This window comes from Podarcis filfolensis (genome assembly GCF_964270895.1).
Source record: "Podarcis filfolensis genome assembly, chromosome: 16".
In the NCBI taxonomy this organism is placed as follows: domain Eukaryota; kingdom Metazoa; phylum Chordata; class Lepidosauria; order Squamata; family Lacertidae; genus Podarcis; species Podarcis filfolensis.
Genome location: NC_139620.1, coordinates 42,024,831 through 42,045,080, shown reverse-complemented (window position 1 = coordinate 42,045,080; position 20,250 = coordinate 42,024,831). Strand labels below are relative to the sequence as shown.

The window sequence follows — 20,250 nt, the reverse complement described above, 5'->3', positions numbered from 1 at the left end:
GGGGCTGCGGCAGCAGTACAGGTCATCGAGGCTTTGACAGCCAGAAGAGGCAGAGGCAGCAGCGCAGGTTGTCGTGGCTTTGACAGCGAGAAGAGGCGGAGGCAGCAGCACAGGTCATCAAGGCTTTGACAGCCAGAAGAGGCAGAGGCAGCAACGCAGATTGTCGAGGCCTTGACAGCTAGACGGGGCAGCGGCAGCAGTGCAGGTCGTCGTGGCTTTGACAGCCAAAAGAGGCGGAGGCAGCAGCACAGGTCTTCGAGGCTTTTACAGCCAGAAGAGGCAGCGGCAGCAGCGCAGTTTGTCAAGTCTTTGACAGCCAGAAGAGGCAGAGGCAGCAGCACAGGTCGTCGAGGCTTTGACAGCGTGAAGGGGCTGCGGCAGCAGCACGGGTCATCGATGCTTTGACAGCCAGAAAGGGTAGTGGCAGCAGCACAGGTCATTGAGGCTTTGACAGCCAGAACAGGAAGAGGCAGCAGCGCAGCTCGTCGTGGCTTTGACAGCTAGAAGAGGCAGAGGCAGCAGCACAGGTCGTCGAGGCTTTGACCGCCAGAAGTGGCAGCGGCGGCAGCGCAGGTCGTCAAGTCTTTGACAGCCAAAAGAGGCAGAGGCAGCAGCGCAAATCGTCGAGGATTTGACAGCCAGAAGGGCCAGCGGCAGCAGCATAGGTCGTCGAGGCTTTCACAGCCAGAAGGGGCTGCGGCAGCAGCGCAGGTCATTGAGGCTTTGACAGCCAGAAGAGGCACAGGCAGCAGTGCAGGTCATTGAGGCTTTGACAGCCAGAAGAGGCACAGGCAGCAGCGCAGGTCATCGAGGCTTTGACAGCCAGAAGAGGCAGAGGCAGCAGCGTAGATCGTTCAGGCTTTGACAGCCAGAAGAGGCAGAGGCAGCAGCACAGGTCATCGAGGCTTTTACATCCAGAAGAGGCACAGTCAGCAGTGCAGGTCATCGAGGCTTTGACACCCAGAAGGGGCAGCGACAGCAGCACAGATCGTCGAGTCTTTGACAACCAGAAGAGGCATAGGCAGCAGCATAGGTCATCGAGGCTTTGACAGCCAGAAGAGGCAGAGGCAGCAGCGCAGGTCATCGAGGCTTTGACAGCCAGAAGAGGCACAGGCCGCAGCGCAGGTAATCGAGGCTTTGACAGCCATAAGAGGCGGAGGCAGCAGCATAGGTCTTCGAGTCTTTGACAGCCAGAAGAGGCACAGGCAGCAGCATAGGTCTTTGAGTCTTTTACAGCCAGAAGAGGCAGAGGCAGCAGCGCAGGTAATCGAGGCTTTGACAGCCAGAAGATTCAGAGGCAGCAGCACAGGTCATCAAGGCTTTGACAGCCAGAAGGGGCAGCAGCAGCAGCGCAGGTCGTCGAGGCTTTGACAGCCAGAAGAGGCACAGGCAGCAGCGCAGGTCATCGAGGCTTTGACAGCCAGAAGAGGCAGAGACAGCAGCGTAGATCGTTCAGGCTTTGACAGCCAGAAGGGGCAGCGGCAGCAGCATAGGTCGTCGCAGCTTTCACAGCCAGAAGGGGCAGAGACAGCAGCGCAGATCGTCGAGGCTTTGACAGCCAAAAGGGGCTGCGGCAGCAGTGCAGGTCATCAAGTCTTTGACAGCCAGAAAAGGAAGAGGCAGCAGCGCAGGTCATTGAGGCTTTCATAGCCAGAAGAGGCAGAGGCAGCAGCACAGGTCGTCGAGACTTTGACAGCCAGAAGGGGCTGCGGCAGCAGTACAGGTCATCGAGGCTTTGACAGCCAGAAGAGGCAGAGGCAGCAGCGCAGGTTGTCGTGGCTTTGACAGCGAGAAGAGGCGGAGGCAGCAGCACAGGTCATCAAGGCTTTGACAGCCAGAAGAGGCAGAGGCAGCAACGCAGATTGTCGAGGCCTTGACAGCTAGACGGGGCAGCGGCAGCAGTGCAGGTCGTCGTGGCTTTGACAGCCAAAAGAGGCGGAGGCAGCAGCACAGGTCTTCGAGGCTTTTACAGCCAGAAGAGGCAGCGGCAGCAGCGCAGTTTGTCAAGTCTTTGACAGCCAGAAGAGGCAGAGGCAGCAGCACAGGTCGTCGAGGCTTTGACAGCGTGAAGGGGCTGCGGCAGCAGCACGGGTCATCGATGCTTTGACAGCCAGAAAAGGCAGAGGCAGCAGCGCAGGTCGTCGAGGCTTTGGCAGCCAGAAGAGGCAGAGGCAGCAGCGCAGATCGTCGATGCTTTGACAACCAGAAGAGGCAGAGGCAGCAACGCAGATTGTCGAGGCTTTGACAGCCAGACGGGGCAGCGGCAGCAGTGCAGGTCGTCGTGGCTTTGACAGCCAGAAGAGGCAGAGGCAGCAGTGCAGGTCATCGCGGCTTTGACAGCCAAAAGAGGCGGAGGCAGCAGCACAGGTCTTCGAGGCTTTGACAGCCAGAAGAGGCAGCGGCAGCAGCGCAGGTCGTCAAGTCTTTGACAGCCAGAAGAGGCAGAGGCAGCAGCACAGGTCGTCGAGGCTTTGACAGCCAGAAAAGCCAGAGGCAGCAGCGCAGGTTATCGAGGCTTTGACATCCAGAAGAGGCACAGTCAGCAGCGCAGGTCATCGAGGCTTTGACAGCCAGAAGGGGCAGCGCCAGCAGCACAGGTCGTCGAGTCTTTGACAGCCAGAAGAGGCAGAGGCAGCAGCATAGGTCGTCGAGGCTTTGACAGCCAGAAGAGGCAAAGGCAGCAGCACAGGTCGTCGAGTCTTTGACAGCCAGAAGAGGCAAAGGCAGCAGCATAGGTCATCAAGGCTTTGATAGCCAGAAGAGGCAGAGGCAGCAACGAAGATTGTCGAGGCTTTGACAGCCAGAAGGGGCAGCGGCAGCAGCGCAGGTCGTCGTGGCTTTGACTGCAAGAAGACGCGGACGCAGCAGCGCAGGTCATCGAGGCTTTGACAGCCAGAAGAGGCACAGGCAGCAGCGCAGATCGTCGAGTCTTTGACAGCCAGAAGAGGCAGAAGCAGCAGCACAGGTCGTCGAGGCTTTGACAGCCAGAAGAGGCACAGGCAGCAGCGCAGGTCATCGAGGCTTTGACAGCCAGAAGAGGCAGAGACAGCAGCGTAGATTGTTCAGGCTTTGACAGCCAGAAGAGGCGGAGGCAGCACGGCAGGTCATTGAGGCTTTCACCGCCAGAAGGGACTGTGGCAGCAGCGCAGGTCATCGAGGCTTTGACAGCCAAAAGTGGCAGAGGCAACAGCGCAGATCGTCGAGGCTTTGACAGTCAGAAGGGCCAGCGGCAGCAGCACAGGTCGTCGAGGCTTTGACAGCCAGAAGAGGCACAGGCAGCAGCGCAGGTCATCGAGGCTTTGACAGCCAGAAGAGGCAGAGACAGCAGCGCAGGTCATCGAGGCTTTGACAGCCAGAAGAGGCAGAGACAGCAGCGTAGATCGTTCAGGCTTTGACAGCCAGAAGGGGCAGCGGCAGCAGCATAGGTCGTCGCAGCTTTCACAGCCAGAAGGGGCAGAGGCAGCAGCATAGGTCGTTGCGGCTTTGACAACCAGAAGGGGCTGCAGCAGCAGCGCAGATCGTCGAGGCTTTGAGAGCCAAAAGGGGCTGCGGCAGCAGCGCAGGTCATCAAGTCTTTGACAGCCAGAAGAGGCAGAGGCAGCAGCACAGGTCGTCGAGGCTTTGACAGCCAGAAAAGCCAGAGGCAGCAGCGCAGGTCATCGAGGCTTTGACAGCCATAATAGGCGGAGGCAGCAGCGCAGGTCATCGAGGCTTTGACAGCCAGAAGAGGCAGAGGCAGCAGCATAGGTCGTCGAGGCTTTGACAGCCAGAAGAGGCAAAGGCAGCAGCACAGGTCGTCGAGTCTTTGACAGCCAGAAGAGGCAAAGGCAGCAGCATAGGTCATCAAGGCTTTGATAGCCAGAAGAGGCAGAGGCAGCAACGCAGATTGTCGAGGCTTTGACAGCCAGAAGGGGCAGCGGCAGCAGCGCAGGTCGTCGTGGCTTTGACTGCAAGAAGACGCGGACGCAGCAGCGCAGGTCATCAAGGCTTTGACAGCCAGAAGAGGCACAGGCAGCAGCGCAGATTGTCGAGTCTTTGACAGCCAGAAGAGGCAGAGGCAGCAGCACAGGTCGTTGAGGCTTTGACAGCCAGAAGGAGCTGCAGCAGCAGCACAGGCCCTCGAGGCTTTGACAGCCAGAAGAGGCAGAGTCAGCAACCCAGATTGTTGAGGCTTTGAGAGCCAGAAGGGGCAGCGGCAGCAGCACAGGTCGTCGTGGCTTTGACAGCTAGAAGAGGCGGAGGCAGCAGCACAGGTCATCGAGGCTTTGACCGCCAGAAGAGGCAGAGGCAGCAGCGTAGATCATTCAGGCTTTGACAGCCAGAAGGGGCAGAGGCTGCAGCATAGGTCGTCGCGGCTTTGACAGCCAGAAGGGGCAGCGGCAGCAGCGCAGGTCGTCGAGGCTTTGACAGCCAGAAGATGCGGATGCAGCAGCGCAGGTCGTCGAGGCTTTGACAGCCAGAAAAGTCAGAGGCAGCAGCGCAGGTCATCAAGGCTTTGACAGCCATAAGGGCCAGCGGCAGCAGCACAGGTTGTTGAGGCTTTGACAGCCATAAGAGGCGGAGGCAGCAGCGTAGATCGTTCAGGCTTTGACAGGCAGAAGGGGCAGCGGCAGCAGCACAGGTCGTTTAGCCTTTGACAGCCAGAAGAGGCAGGTGCAGCAGCATAGGTCGTCTCGGCTTTGACAGCCAGAAAGGGCAGCGGCAGCAGCACAGGTCGTCTCACCGTCAGATCCTAAGTGACACCAGATAAAGTCAAGCAACATTTATGGACTCAAGCCTGATATTCACCTGAGAAGGTGGTGCCTTGTTTTGACCCCCAGGCTTGTTGTGACCCATGGAAGGTGTAGAGCTGCCGCCCCCCCTTATCAGACAACTAATATCACGTATTTCATAAGCATATAATGTCATGGTTTTACAGTTGGAGTGTGAGCTCAGTTTCTAAAAAGCACCTCTTGAACGGGTTATTTTGTTTTTTGTTTTTTTATAAATATTTATTAAGTTTTCCAATTTTATGCAAATACAAAAAGAAAAAGAAAAAGAAAAATATTGAAAACAAATCAATTTCAATAACAATTTTTTTGAACGGGTTATTTTGGTATTCATTCAGGTTGGCCCCCAAAGCAGCTCACTTCAGTTCAATGGTCTCCAGCAAGAAGCACCCAGCCACTCATGACCCCTCCTGCCCCTTCTCATCCCAAACTGGCCGCAGCAGAAGCTAGACTGGTGCTTCCATTTGGAACTATGGAGTTCTCCGGTGGTTTCTGGTGGGCCTGGACCCCGCATTCCAACCTCTAGGGCCGGGCATGGACCTCCCAATCTAATTTGCCTCTGCTCTTCACAGTCAGGTACATTTTGGTGGGAAAGGGAAGGAAGGAGTATGAGCTGGTTGGAATCATGCTGAACCAAATGCATCCTAAGCTGGGTCTGAACTGCACGAGGGTTTGGACCTGGCTCATAAAGAGCATGAGATGAGGCTTGAAACTGGAGAAATCTCTTCAGTTCAAAGACTTAGTGGCCTCAATAAATAAATGAAAAAAGCTTATTTGGACGAGCAAAGGATGATGATGATGATGATGATTATTATTATTATTATGTCTCCCCACCCCGATACATAGCGGAACAAAGAGAAAAAAAGATATATAATAAACCAGCAGACACACATAAATCAATCTTTAAAGCAGGCAAAAATAAATACATATGAACTTATACCAGCTTTAAGGTGTTTCCAATAGTACATATAAAAATGTAATTTTAAGAAAAATCTTAGCCTTCCAAAGGTGAAGACTTGTCCATCCATTAACGGAATACCTGTATGATTGCTGCCTGCAGTAACTTGCGCGCTAGGTCACGGAAGTGTCCGTATCGGAGTCGGACATCCCCTAAGTTGGAGCAAAGCCACTGTAAGTGCATCTTTTATTATGTATACATTCATCTTCTATCAAAAAAATATTGTCCATATATATTAGACATGATAGCAGTGAATGCAGCTGAAGTTGTACAATTAAATAAAAAATGTGTAAATGCTAAAGAACATTTGACAGTTAAATTGCGAGGAATAAAGAAACCATTAGAAACATTAGAACAGGCATTCCCTTTTTCCAGTTCCTACCTCCAAGTAAAACGCCATGCCGATGGCTCTCTTCTTATTGTTTGGACAGCACATATATTCCCGTGCCAATCGGGCAATCCTCTTGTACTGTTCTGCCGAGGAGGTGAACAAGGTCCTGAAACATAAGAGTAAGAGACAAAGGATTCACAAGCCTGAAGCTGGCAGGAAGAACCGCTCAGCGTTCCTGCACAACAACCACCACCACCAGGTTACAGTGGTGCCCCGCAAGACGAACGCCTCGCAAGACGAAAAACCCGCTAGACGAAAGGGTTTTCCGTTTTGGAGGCGCTTCGCAAAACGAATTTCCCTATGGGCTTCCTTCGCAAGACGAAAGCCCATAGGGAAATCTCCAGGACAGCGGGGAAGCGCGTCTTCCCCACTGTCCTCGGACCTCCTCCGAAGGCTGGCAGCGGGAGGAGGTCTCTCCGCCCCACCGCCAGCCTTCGGAAGGCTGCTCCGAAGGCTGGCGGCGGGAGGAGGTCTCTCCGCCCCACCGGTAGCCTTCGGAAGGCTGCTCCGAAGGCTGGCGGTGGGGCAGAGAGACCTTCGGATGGCTGTCCTGAAGACTTGCGGTGGGAGGAGGGTTTTCCTTCCCACCGCCAACATTCAGAATGCTGTTCTGAATGCTGACGGTGGGGAGGAAAAACCCTCCTCCCACCGCAAGCCCCGGGAACAGAGGAGAAGCACTGCGCGCCTTCCCCTCTGTTCCCGTACCTGTCCTGAAGGCTTGCAGTGGGGAGAAAAGCCCTTCTCCGCACCGCCAGCCTGGCAAGTGGTCTCTATAGGAACGCATTAATTGATTTCCAATGCATTCCTATGGGAAACCGTGCTTCGCAAGACGAAAAACTCGCAAGAAGAAAAAACTTGCGGAACAAATTAATTTCGTCTTGCGAGGCACCACTGTACTTGAACGCTGAGCAGAGCCTCCCGCCTGCATTCGCTCCATAAGACGCACACACATTTCACCTTACTTTTTAGGAGGGGAAAATTGCGTCTTATAGAGTGAACAATATGGTACATTTTCTGAAATAAATAAGAAGTTTATCCCCATTTCCCCAGAAAGCAGGCCTTGCTCTTCATGCCTCACCTGCCAGTCCTTTTCACCTTCTTACCTTGCCAGAAGACGAATGCCTTCGAAAAAGCTTTCTGGACTTGACAGCATATCCCAGCAGCCCAAAACCTCAAATTCGTCAAGGTATTCAACACGCCCAATCAGTTGTTTCAGGGCCTGCACAGCGGTCCTGAGTCAAGTGAAGGAATTAAGAATATTATATTTTAAAAATTTGTATACTGCCCTTCACCCATAGATCTCCGGGCAGTTCGCAACATAAAAATGCAAGTTAAAAAGCACAAAATACAGAATAAAAACAAGAACCAAAGCAAACCAATAACTCCTCTCCCTCCAACAAACACAGTTGAAAGGGCATAGGAGGTTAATCTGCCAATGGCCTGATTGAAGAGGACCATTTTTGCCTGGCATCTAAAGGCACCTGGCAAGCCTCCCTGGGGAGAGCAACCCACTAATGGGGAGCCACCACAGAAAAGGCCCCTTCTTGTGTGGAGGAGGCACGTGAAGAGGGGCTTCCGATGATGAGCGCAAGGTCTGGGTAGGTTCATCTGGGGAGTTTTAGGTCCTTGACATCTTGCAGTCCAACCCCAACCATCACCCCCTGCAGCCTCCCCCATGTTTCCAGCACAAGCGGCAACCTTTCGGCTGTGATGGAGACTTAAGGTTTCATGACACGTGAGTCCACCACACCCAAATCAGCCCATCGTGCGGGAGAGTCTCCAACATCCTCTCCCATCCTAGGGTCCTTCAGATGTTTTGGGCTACAACTCCCATCTTCAGTCCAGTTGTGCTGGCTGGGGCTGGTGGGAGTTGTGGTCCAAAGCGACTGAAGAGCACAGGGGTTGGGGAAGCCTGGGTCTCCTAGCTATCTAACCTAAGCAGAACCTCCTTGTCCAAATGAAGCCTATCTCTTGGGGGAGGGCTGAGCCATCACCGCTATGGGTCAGAGAGAGAAGGGAGGGGCCCCCCAAATGCATTAGCAGGTCCCTTACGTCAGCGGATCGAGATGCGAAGAGGGCTCCGGGATTAGACTTGTCGCCCTCGAACCTCTTCTTCTCGCCTCATGGACAAAACAGATCCGAGTGCTAAGTGCAAACAGCAGGTGGTGGAACTTGCTCTTCAGGATACCTGCAGCCTCAGGCAACGACAGGATATGACACAGAGCGTTGGTAGCCTGGAGGGACAAGGACAGGAGAACGGCATTCAGCAGAGGTCATCGTCAGATCAAGATCTCAGACGCGACTCAGAGCCCCGGTCCATCTCACTCAGTGTTGTCTACACTGACTAGCAGTGGCTGTCCAGGGTTTCAGGCGAGGGACTCCCCGACATGGAGATGCTGGGGCCCTTCTGCATACAAAGCAGGTGCTCACAGGATGGACCACTTATTAAGATGCACCCCCCTCCCAGCAAGAAGCCCCCAGCCCCATCCAGCTCCCATTCAAAACAATCCAGGAGAGAGAAACTGAGTGGTTTTGTACCGCCATTGGCATTTGAGAAGTGCTGCGTCGCCTGGAAGTGACTTCCGCTTTGGGGTCTTCATCCTGCAGCCTTTTCAGGAGGGGTCTCAGCAGCTTGACGCTGGAATACGGATCGGTCACCAACGACTTCCAGATCGCTGCGGCACTTCTGCAATTTTTCAAAACAGAATTTTTCCTTTTTCCTTTTCTTAAAAAAAGTCAGGCCTTTGATATTTTCTTTATATTGCACATACATTAGCAAAGAAAGAAACCACAACTCGGAGCACAATTTTTTGCAAGTACGAAATTCAATATCATCAGAGCTGCCCAAGGTCCCAGCTCACAAAGGACCAACGCTGCTTCGTTGTTAAGTACAAAAGTCTTTATTGAAGTTCAGTTTCACTTCCAGAGCCGCAGCGCGCAGCTCTACGTCTCAACTGTCAGACCGCTGATGCTCCGTCTGAGTCTCCTCCCCCCTGACACCAATTTAAGATTCTAGCCTTACTCCACCTCTTCCTCAGTTCCTTCCGCCTCTGGTTCCGCCTGTCCGTTGGGGTCTCGCCCTTTCTAGCCTCTTCTGACGCTGAGTCCCCTGAGCCTTCCCCCTCCCTCCGGCGGGCTTTAGGAGCTGGCTCCCCATCCGGGTCTCCTGCTGTTCCCCGCGCCTGTACATTTGAACTTGGCGTGCGCGCCCAGCCGGTAACTTTTCTCCTGACCGTTTCACTGCTGCTGCTGTCACTGCTTCCCCCTCTGGGGGGGCTAGCTGCAACTGACCTCCCCTCCGTTGGAGGCGTGGTCAGCCCTGACTCACTCTCTCTCCCTGCTGGAGGAGACGCTGGCCCTGACACATGTGACTCTTCCCCCCCACTACGCTCTGGTGGGGAAACTGGTCCCGATCCCCCACTGCTGCTTTGGGGTTCCCCTCTGGCTCCTTGTTTCTGGTGCGTCCCCCCTGGGACCCCCCTTGCCCTGACCATCGGCGCCCCCTTCTGGGAATCTTCTGATTCACTGGAGAAGCTCATGGAATCTCTCGGGCCACTGTCATACTCCCCTACGCTGCCCTCGGATTCTTCCCCTTCGCTCTCCATTTCCTCTCTCCCCAGTGCTCCTGCTCCTGAGTCCCTGACAAATATAAATAAATATAAATTAAGAAACCCCTTAAATCTACCCCTCCCCATTTTCACATCACAAAAACTTACTCATCACACTCCATCGAGCAGTCCAACAGGCTGTCTACGACCGGCTGCAGGCGCTTGGTGGCTAGGCTGACAATAGCCGAAAGCGTCTCTTCCTTAGTGCGGGTGTCGGGGATCTGGTGGAGATGGTTGTAAATCTCCTTCACAACCATAGGCAGCTGGAAGAAGATTAAAGAAGACGAGGGTGAGAAAGTGTGGTGAACCTGGAGGACTTCCGGTCAGCGCCGGCGATTAATGGCTGACTTTCCCCCGAGCTCCGGGGGAAGCCTGCTCCGCGGGTTCGGGTCCTGTCGCAACGGCGAAGCGGGGACCCTAAAAAATCACAGGCGCGGAAGCCTGTGAGCGAAGAGATCCGGCAGGCACCTTTTGCACCCCCCCAAAACCGCAAAGAAGCCTTTTTAAAGGCTTTGGAGCGGCAGCGGGAGAACGGCGCGGTGCTGAGGGTCGCTGACAAAGCCTGCTGAGTGAAGCCGCATTGCCATGATCGGAGAGCGCTGATTTCTTCTCTGAAATTTGGACTTTAAAGCAACTACTCGTTAGTAGTAATAACGGGCTTAATTTGAAACAAAATTGGGAAGAAATTTGGTACTGCACGGGAAAGGTACAAAAAGGAAGTCTGCCTCCCCGTTGTGTAAATAACCTGAAGCAAAGAGACTGAAAGCTGTAACTTAAGAGGGAATATTTTTTTGGAACTAGTAATCCATCGTTTGGAAGAGTATTTCCCCCCAACGTTTGACAGGAGTGGAGGGGGGTGGAAATTGAACTTTTTATGCCTGTAAGAAAGGAACGCTTAAAAAGAACGTCCGCTGCTTTGATCTCTGGAGTCGGACTGCCTTGACAGGGAAACTGAATGGTGGACTGTCAATACATTGGGACTGTTTACAACAGTAACTTTATGTAAAGATACAGTGTCTTTGAATGGACTTATATATAAAATAGCATTGAAAATAAATTTGAAACTGTGGCTAATTGGAAAAAAGGGGGCTTTTAAGAGATATTGGTGTTACGAAAAAGGAGCAATGCTGCTGAGTTACTGCTGAGTTATAAAGTTACAAAGTGAAGCTGGAACTTTTCCCCCTAGTGGAGACTTTGTTGTTACAATAACAATCAAGCCACCAGAGTGAGAGCCAGTGGAAATTTCCTTCTCAAAACAAAGTACAAGAGTAAGACGTGACCTTGGCTCCGAATGAGAGTGTTATGGATAAAGAAAAGGGGAAGTCTGAAGAAAGAAGTTTAAGATCAGGCAGACAATACAAGACTGATTTTTCCCACCAGCGGAGAGCTTCAACATCCGGAGGCACGGGCACAGCTGCTGCCTCTCAAACTAAACCAAAAGTTATGTCAGCAGAAGACGCTTTAGCACAAGCACTTGGCAAGATTAATGTATCTTTGGAATATTTAACGAAGCAGGGAACAGAGACAAGTAAACAAGTTGTGGAAACTAATAAACAAATTCAGGAAACTAATAAACAAGTGGCTGAGATCTCAGCAAAAATTGATCTGAACACGAAAAGTATTGATGAATTGGGAAAGAAGGTAAATTCCAACACAGAGACTATTGTAAGACTTTTGGAGGACTCGGCCACAACTCGAAAGATTGCAGAGGAAGCAAAGGAAATAGCGGTTCTCACCCAAGAGAGGATACCACCGGTCATCAGGAAATTGGAGGATCATGATCTGACTTTGTCTATGATTGAACTGCAGAGAAAAGAGAGGAATTTAAGGATAAGATCGGTTCCGGAAAGTGAGAAAGATAACTTGGTGGACTTCCTGACAAAAGAATTTTTGGACTTTTGGCAACAGGGCCTGGAGAAGGAAGAATTTAAGATAGTGAGTGCATTTAGGCTTGGTACAAGACAAAGGAAGAATAAGGCAAGAGACTGCTTAATAACATTAAGGACAAAGGAAGAAAGGGGTAAAATTTTGAATCTGCACTATCAAAAAACCCTGGAGATTGAAAATTCTTACGTGGAGATCTTTAAGGATATTCCGAAGCACATTTTGGACGTAAGAACCTACTACAGAGATCTGGTCGTTTTATTGAAGAAAAACAAAATATTCTTCAGGTGGGAATTTCCACAAGGCCTATCTTTCAAATACAGAGGAAGGAAGATAAGAATAAGAACATTGAGTGATAAAGACAAATTCCTGAGAGACCACGAAGAGGATCTACAGAAGGAGGTGGATTCCGGGCAGGAACTGACATCATTGGGAAAAGGAACACTGGATATATCAGACATATCGAACTTGTCATTTGGTTTGAAACCATCGACAGAGGAAGAACAACTACTTGGAGCAACAGGAATAAGTAAATAGTCTCATCATGGCTCTGCAACTTCTAAGTTGGAATTGTAATGGCTTGAATATGCCTCGAAAGAGGAAAGCTGTTTTTCATATGTTGAAGAAAGAACAACTGGATTTGATCTGTTTACAAGAAACACATGTGACGAGGTTACAAAGGAAAATATTGGTGAATAAAAGATTGGGTCAAGAATTTATTTCATCAGACAAAGTTAAAAAAAGAGGAGTTGTGATATATGCAAAGGAAAAATTACTACCGAAATTTGTTTTTAAAGATGAACAAGGAAGATTCCTGGCAATTGAAATTCAAATCCAAGGAGAGAAATTTTTAGCCGTAGGAATTTATGCACCGAACGAGGGGAAATCTGAATTCTTTAAGAAGTTGCATGAGATTTTGTTGGACTATATGGATTATAATCTTATTTTGATGGGAGACATGAATGGAGTAGTATCTACTAATATGGATAAAGCACAAAGACAGGTACTCACTAAGGATGGAAGATTACCAAAAACTTTTTTTGAAATGACTGACAATATGGACTTGATTGATATTTGGAGAACAAAGAATCCTCTTGAGAGAGAGGGAACCTTCTTTTCTGAAGCCAAAATGACATGGACCAGAATCGACCAAATCTGGGTTACTAGAGGAATGGCATCAAAGATAAAGAAAGTGGAAATCTGCCCAAAAACCTGCTCCGACCACAATGCAGTAAGAATGGAGATGAAGCAAATATCAACTGGATCCTTTAGATGGAGGATGAATGACACCTTATTTAGAGATGAAGAAGTGTACAAAAAGGCCCAAAAAACTTTGAGAGATTATTTTGAAATAAACATGAACACTAATGTGGAAAAAAGAGTAATCTGGGACGCAAGTAAAGCCGTTATGCGAGGATTTCTGATACAACAAAATGCAATAAAAAAGAGAAGCCAAAATGAGAAAAAAGACAAGATTTTGGAGAAGATAAAAGAAGGGGGAAAGAAACTAAGATCAAAACCAAAGTCCAAAGAGATTTTGAGAGAAATCAAATTGTATCAAACACAATATATGGAGCTGATGAATCAAGAAATAGAATGGAAAATTAAACAAATGAGACAAAAGACATTTGAATCAGCAGATAAATGCGGCAAACTATTGGCTTGGCAAATGAAGAAAAGACAAAAATTAAATACGGTTACAAATCTAGAAGTGGAAGGAAAGAATGTATATAAGCCAAATGAGATTAGAAACTGCTTCCAGAGATATTTTAAACAATTATATACACAAGGGCCGCAGAAAGAGACAGATATAGACAATTTTCTCAAGACTTATGGATTACAAAAAAATTCTTATGAAAGTAAAATAGGTTTGAACCAGAAAATAACTGAACAGGAAATAGAAGGTGCCATTCAAAATATGCAACTGGGCAAGTCTCCGGGACCGGATGGGCTTACTTCCAGATACTATAAAATGTTAAAGGAGTGGCTATTACAACCTATGAAGGAAGTTTGTAATGAAATTTTGGAGGGGAAAAGGGCACCAGAAACGTGGAAAGAAGCTTATATTACACTTATACCAAAGACTGAGACTGAAAAGAACCAACTTAAGAACTACCGCCCTATTTCGTTACTAAATGTGGATTACAAAATTTTTGCTGATATTCTGGCTAAGAGACTGAAAAAAGTTTTGATGGAGGAGATTCACAGGGACCAAGCGGGCTTTCTCCCGAGAAGGCATATGTCAGATAATGTAAGGAATATAATAGACATTTTGGAAAAGCTAGAAGTGAACATAAATACTAAAGCAGTTTTGATATTTGTGGATGCGGAGAAAGCCTTTGACAATATTTCTTGGAGTTTTATGAAGAAGAATCTTCAGGGGATGGGGGTAGGCCAAGGATTTGAAAATGGTATAGGTGCAATATACTCAGAGCAGAAAGCAAAGTTAATTGTAAACAATATGGTTACGGAAGAGTTTAAGATAGAAAAAGGGACACGTCAGGGGTGCCCAATCTCTCCATTACTTTTTATATCAGTCCTGGAAGTCTTGCTGAATATGATTAGAAAGGACCAGTTGGTTAAGGGAGTACAGGTCGGAGCTAAACAATACAAATTGAGAGCATTTGCAGATGATTTGGTACTTACGTTACAAGAGCCAGAATCTAGTACTAAAAGGGTTTTAGAACTAATTCAAGATTTTGGCCAGGTTGCAGGATTTAAATTGAATAAATCCAAAACTAAGGTATTGGAAAAAAACTTAACACCTATGGAAAGGGAGAAGTTTCAGAATGAGACAGGTTTAACTGTGGTTAAGAAAGTGAAATACTTGGGGAGCAATATGACAACTAAAAATGTGAATTTGTTTAAAGATAATTATGAAAAATGCTGGACAGAGGTAAAAAAAGATTTAGAAATTTGGTCAAAATTGAAGCTTTCCTTGTTGGGTCGAATTGCAGCTATAAAGATGAATGTATTGCCTAGAATGTTATTTTTGTTTCAAACATTGCAAATTGTTGACAAGATGGACTGTTTCAAGAAGTGGCAGAAAGATATTTCAAAATTTGTCTGGCAGGGCAAAAAGCCCAGGATAAAATTTAAGATATTAACTGATGCAAAAGAAAGGGGGGGATTTGCCCTGCCAGATTTTAAACTTTATTATGAATCAGTGGCTTTTTGCTGGTTGAAAGACTGGCTACTTCTTGAGAATACAGATATCTTGGATCTAGAAGGGTTCAATAATATTTTTGGGTGGCATGCATATTTGTGGTATGACAAGGTCAAAGCTCATAAAGCTTTTAAAAACCATATTGTCAGGAAAGCACTGTATAATGTCTGGATTAGGTATAAAGACCTGCTGGAGAACAAAACTCCCAGGTGGTTGTCCCCAATGGAGGCAAAGGCTGTGAAAAAACTTAATATGGAGTCTAAATGGCCGAAATATTGGGAAATTTTGGAGCAAGAAGGGGATGTAATGAAATTGCAGAGTTATGAGAAATTGAAAGATAAAGTGAGAGATTGGCTCCATTACTACCAAATAATGGAGGTCTTTAAGTCAGACAGGAAAATTGGCTTCCAGGTGGAAAAATCAAAACTGGAGACAGAACTATTAGAATCCAAAACTAAGAATTTGTCAAAAATGTATAACTTGCTGTTGGAATGGAATACACAGGATGAAATAGTTAAATCAGCTATGATCAAGTGGGCACAAGATATTGGTCATAACGTTATGTTTGAGGACTGGGAACGGTTGTGGACCACCGGTATGAAATTTACGGCATGTAATGCCTTGAAAGAAAATATTATGAAAATGATTTATAGGTGGTACATGACTCCAGTTAAGCTCGCAAAAATTTACCACTTGTCTGATAATAAGTGTTGGAAATGTAAAGAGACTGAAGGTACATTCTTTCACCTTTGGTGGACTTGCCCAAGGATTAAGGCTTTCTGGGAAATGATTTATAATGAAATGAAAAAGGTATTTAAACATACCTTCTTGAAGAAACCAGAGGCCTTTCTCCTGGGTATGGTCGGCCAATTGGTGCCAAAGAAGGACAGAACTTTTTTTATGTATGCTACAACAGCAGCAAGAATACTCATCGCAAAGTATTGGAAGACACAAGATCTACCCACCTTGGAAGAATGGCAGATGAAAGTGATAGACTATATGGGACTGGCAGAAATGACCGGCAGAATCCGAGACCAGGGAAAAGAGACGGTGGAAGAAGATTGAAAGAAATTTAAGGACTATCTTAAGAAACATTGTAAAATTATTGAAGGCTAGAACGATGTTGATTTAGAAATTAAGGAGTTAAAAGCTGTAATGATTATGTGGTTAAGAAAAGAAAGGTTAAAAAGTACATAGAAATTAGGGAAAGGATTTGCTGAATTGACTTAATTAGAGAATGGAATACAGAAAGGGGAGGTATGAGGAGGTCGGGAAAGTAAGTTTTATGAATATAAGGGATGGAAACTATACCTGTTTTGTATGTGTGTTTTTTCTTTTTTGGATTGTATGTATTGTTATTGTTTTTGTTTTTACTGTTCTGTTTATTCTGTTTTATATAAATTCCTAAACTTTAATAAATATAATATATATATAAAAAAAGAGAAAGTGTGCTGAACCTGTTTCTATTTGGCTTAATGTATGTAGGGTTTGGTGTCAGCGTTACTCGTGCCGGTTCTCTGCTGTTCACTTGTGTTCCTTTGGTGGTGAGAGAGGTTGGGGTTGGCCTAGGGTGTGGTTGTTTGTTTGTGATTGGCTGTGGTGATCTTTGTTTTCGTGTGTGAGTGTGGTGAGTGGGTGTTTTGGATCAGGTTAGCCATATTGATTTGTATGCTGTTGGTGGATTATTGTCATTGTCTTTTTGGGCTGTGTTTGTGATAAAGGGGAGCCATACCAGGATAAAGGCGTCTTCTTCTGTTTGTCCCCGTGTCAGTTTCAGTTTATTGGTTAATTTTTCTAGTAGGGCTGTTTCCCATACTATTTGGTACCATTGGTCCATGCTTACTCCTGACAGGTCTCTCCAGTGTCTGGTTATGGTGTTTCTGGCTGCTGAAAGTAGGTGGGTTATGAGTTCTTTGTGGTGTAAGTGGGCATTGTTGTCTTGGAAGATGTTTAGTAGGGCCAGTTCTGGGGTGATGTCTGTACTTGCTTAGTTATTTTACATATTTCTCGTATGGCTGTTGTCCAGAATAGTTGGATTTTGGGGCATTCCCACCACATGTGGAGGTATGTGCCTGTGGTATGTGCACCCTCTCCAGCATTTTGGTGAGGTTCCTGGGCGTATTAGCGCTAGTTTTCTTGGTCTTAGGTACCACCTGTAGGTGAGTTTCAGAGTGAGTTCTTTTCGTTGATATGGATTTAAAGGGGGGGGGGGTTAGACCACATTCTGATCCATTGAGTGGGGTTAATCTCATAGCCTATGTCATTCTCCCATTGTTTTTTGATTGCGTCTAGGGGGTTTGTGGGATTTTGGAGTAGTATTTTGTATATTGCGGATACCATCCTTTTACCGTTTCCCTTTGTTGTTAGGAGGAGGTTTTCAAAGGTTATCAGGGGCCTAGTTGCTGCTGATTTTACTGTTGGATTGTTTAAGAGGGCATGTAATTGGTGTTGTGTTAACCAGGGCATTTGGGTGTCTTCTAGTTTGTCTTGTATTTCTTGTGTTGACAAAGGTTTGTTATTTTTACAGAAGTCTATTAGGCGATATAAGCCTTTGGTTTGCCAGGTTTTTATCTGGAGGTTTTGTGCTGCATGGTGGAATAATGGGTAGTACGGCAGGGGGATTAGTGGGGATGGGGTTGGTATTTTCAATTATGTCCCTCTCTAGGTGCACCCATTGTTTTGTCTCATCTTCTAGTATATATGGGATTATATGGAGTATTTGGCTGGCAATGTAATATGCTTCTATGTTGGGGATTCCCCATCTTCCTTCTGAGGTGGGGAGGTGCAGGTATTTGGGGCTTATTTTTGGTTTTTTATGTGAGAAGATAAAAGAGTGTAGTTTTCTCTGCCATCTGTGGAGTTGTGTTGGGGGAATCCAGATTGGGAGGGTTTGGAATAGGTAGGTTAGTTTTGGGAGGGTGATCATTTTGATCATAGCAAAGTTTTATTAATTGACCTCAGTGTTGTACACATTGTGTTTCCTTTGCACTGAAATGAACAGGGTGGAATAATGTAATTAAAATACTACCAAAGCAGACAGCGAGATGAAAAACAGGGGGGTTGATTTTTGGAAGCCGAACTGCAGCAGGATGGAAACAGAGGCGCGAGCCACAGACACGGAAATTGAAGAAGAAGAAGAAGAGTTTGGATTTGATATCCCGCTTTATCACTACCCGAAGGAGTCTCCAAGCGGCTAACATTCTCCTTTCCCTTCCTCCCCCACAACAAACACACTGTGAGGTGAGTGAGGCTGAGAGACTTCAGAGAAGTGTGACTGGCCCAAGGTCTCCCAGCAGCTGCATGTGGAGGAGCGGAGACGCGAACCCGGTTCCCCAGATTACGAGACTACCGCTCTTAACCACTACACCACACTGGCTCTTCTTACTTCCCACACAATGCCTTCTTACTTCCCAGAAACAAGCTAATTCTAAGTCTGAAGAGAATGTTTAATTTAGAGGAAACCTGCTCCCCCTGCCTCCGTTTTGAGCCTTACGTTTTCCATTTCCATCCCGCATTCCTCAAGGAAGGACCTCAGGAGCTTTCCTGCAGCCTGAGAGACGGCTCTGTCTTCCACTGTCAAGTTGTCAATCGCCTTCAACACGACTTCGTTGATCTGGCTGGGCTTGAGGTGCTCCCCAAAAGCCTGGCACAAAGAAGAAAGAAGAGGGAGTTTTCTTCTGCTCCACACTCTGACCACGTTTCAGTAGTCCAAGGGTGCCTTCACAAACCAAGTGAAAGACATCTCCACTCTGCCTTGAGAGGGTTGAACTAAGTGACCCCCGCGTCCCTTCCAACTCTACAATTCGGTGATTCTATTTATGTGTTTATTTAAATAGCTGAAAGATTTCACAACAAACAAAACTAAAAGTCAGGTGACACCTTGCTATTTTCGATCCACATCTTAAATTGGTTATGACATTGGAACATGAAGAGGTTCAATCTAAAATCAGACTAGAAAATTTAAAAAAAATTCTCGCAGGAACAGAGAGGGTGAATAATAGTGGCTATCCGTTATATAACCAGTGCCAAACAGACTGGGTGGGAACCTGCTGGCTGTGTGTTTAGTTCTTAATATACAACAAAAACACCCACCACAAGGTTGGCATAGTTCATTGGCTTGGCAGTGCCTTGTGAAAGATGTATTGAATGAGTCAACTTTTCCTATTCTTTTTCCGCCCTGAGGAGCCCAAGGTGGCAATGCATGGTTCTCTCTCCTCCCCGTTTTAGTCTCATGAGGTAGGTTAGACTGAGAGACTGTGACTGACTCGTGAGTTTCAGGGCTGAGTGGGGATCTGAACCCTAGGTCTCCCAGCACCTGGTAGAATTTCAATAAGTAGAATTCTGCATGCAGTTTAGGCTACCGGGCACTTGTCTTTGAGCAATTTATTCTAATACAATGCATTTCTGAATGTTATTTACACTAATAGCTCACACATGGATTTTTTTACACACTGTTTGGCATTGCGAAATTCAAGGACATGTGAATTTCAAAGGCGGGTTGTGTTTCAGTTCTCCTATTGTTTCTGAAAGCCTCGATTTGATAGCTTTGGCTTCCAGTGTGAACTGCTCTGAATCTCTCCCTCATCCCTAGAAGGCGTGGGCTGCCTGAGGGCAGGCTGAAGTTGGTGGGGCAGGGCCCCATTGGCCCGAGTGAGCAAATCTTTGCTAACTGGGAGTGGCTGCGGTCTTAGCAATAAAGAGTACAAAAAGCCACCCCTACCTTGGCCACTTTTGCGATGTGGTAGTGGAAGAGGGAGGGCCCAGGGATGAAGAAGTCTTCTCGGACCCATCTGACCATGTTGCCTTTCTTATTTTTATTCCTCCTCTTCTCCAGTTCCTTACCTAAGCAGGGTCGGGTTTTGGAATATGCATGCAAAAGAACCCAGCATTAGTGCTCCCTGCTCAAAACCTCCAGTTTTCCCACTGGGACCAACAAAAACAATTATCGATTTCACCTCAAAAATTATAATTCAGAACTGGGAAAAAGGTTCAGAAGGGGGCAACCAAAAGGACTGGGGTGCTTGTGGAGCTGGTTGCAGCATTTGGGGGGGTGTTCCGTTTAGAAAAATGGCGAGGAAGAGGAGACACAATGTATGGCATGGAGAAAGTGGAGAGAGAAAGCTTTCTCTCTCACTGTCAGAACATGAGAACAACTGGACCTCCAATGAAACTGAAGTTTCAGGATGGTCCTTCTTCTTGCAGTGCACAGCTAAACTCTGGAACTCCCTGCCACAGGAGGCACTGATGGCCACGGACCAAGATGGCTTTCAAAGAAGATGAGGCAAATTCATGGAAGAGAAGGCTACCCATGGCTATTAGCCAGTATGGCTATGCTCTGCCTCCATGGTCAGAGGCAGCAAAGTACAGGAGTAGAAAGAGCTTGAATTCTGCTTGCTGGATTCCCACAGGCATCTGGTCAACCCCTGTGGGAACAGGATGCTGGGCTGGGCTGGGCTGGGCCACTGGTCAGGTCC

General features: G+C 47.5%; 1 protein-coding gene and 1 long non-coding RNA gene across 7 annotated transcripts in view; one reads left to right on the top strand and one right to left on the bottom strand.

Annotated features, from left to right (window-relative positions):
• Nucleotides 1-5,332: 5,332 nt before the first annotated feature.
• The window catches only part of LOC310751067 (maestro heat-like repeat family member 5), a 67,474-nt gene continuing 52,556 nt past the window's right edge, over nt 5,333-20,250 (bottom strand). For 3 of the 6 annotated variants that reach the window (XM_083589971.1, XM_083589973.1, XM_083589972.1), the window contains exons 15-22: nt 19,497-19,618; nt 18,270-18,419; nt 9,835-9,989; nt 8,657-8,804; nt 8,171-8,352; nt 7,222-7,350; nt 6,110-6,224; nt 5,587-5,879 (exon numbers count right to left, since the gene is read on the bottom strand). In XM_083589971.1, coding sequence (XP_083446097.1) covers nt 5,841-5,879; nt 6,110-6,224; nt 7,222-7,350; nt 8,171-8,352; nt 8,657-8,804; nt 9,835-9,989; nt 18,270-18,419; nt 19,497-19,618 — 1,040 coding nt within the window. In that variant the 3' untranslated portion in view covers nt 5,587-5,840. Of the gene's footprint in view, nt 5,517-5,586; nt 5,880-6,109; nt 6,225-7,221; nt 7,351-8,170; nt 8,353-8,656; nt 8,805-9,834; nt 9,990-18,269; nt 18,420-19,496; nt 19,619-20,250 lie in introns of those variants that run through there. The other 3 variants (XM_083589974.1, XM_083589976.1, XM_083589975.1) reach the window with 3 other exon arrangements.
• Nucleotides 8,303-8,950, top strand: LOC310751450. The gene is made up of 2 exons (XR_014542510.1): nt 8,303-8,432; nt 8,610-8,950. It is a non-coding gene; the product is annotated as an uncharacterized lncRNA (long non-coding RNA).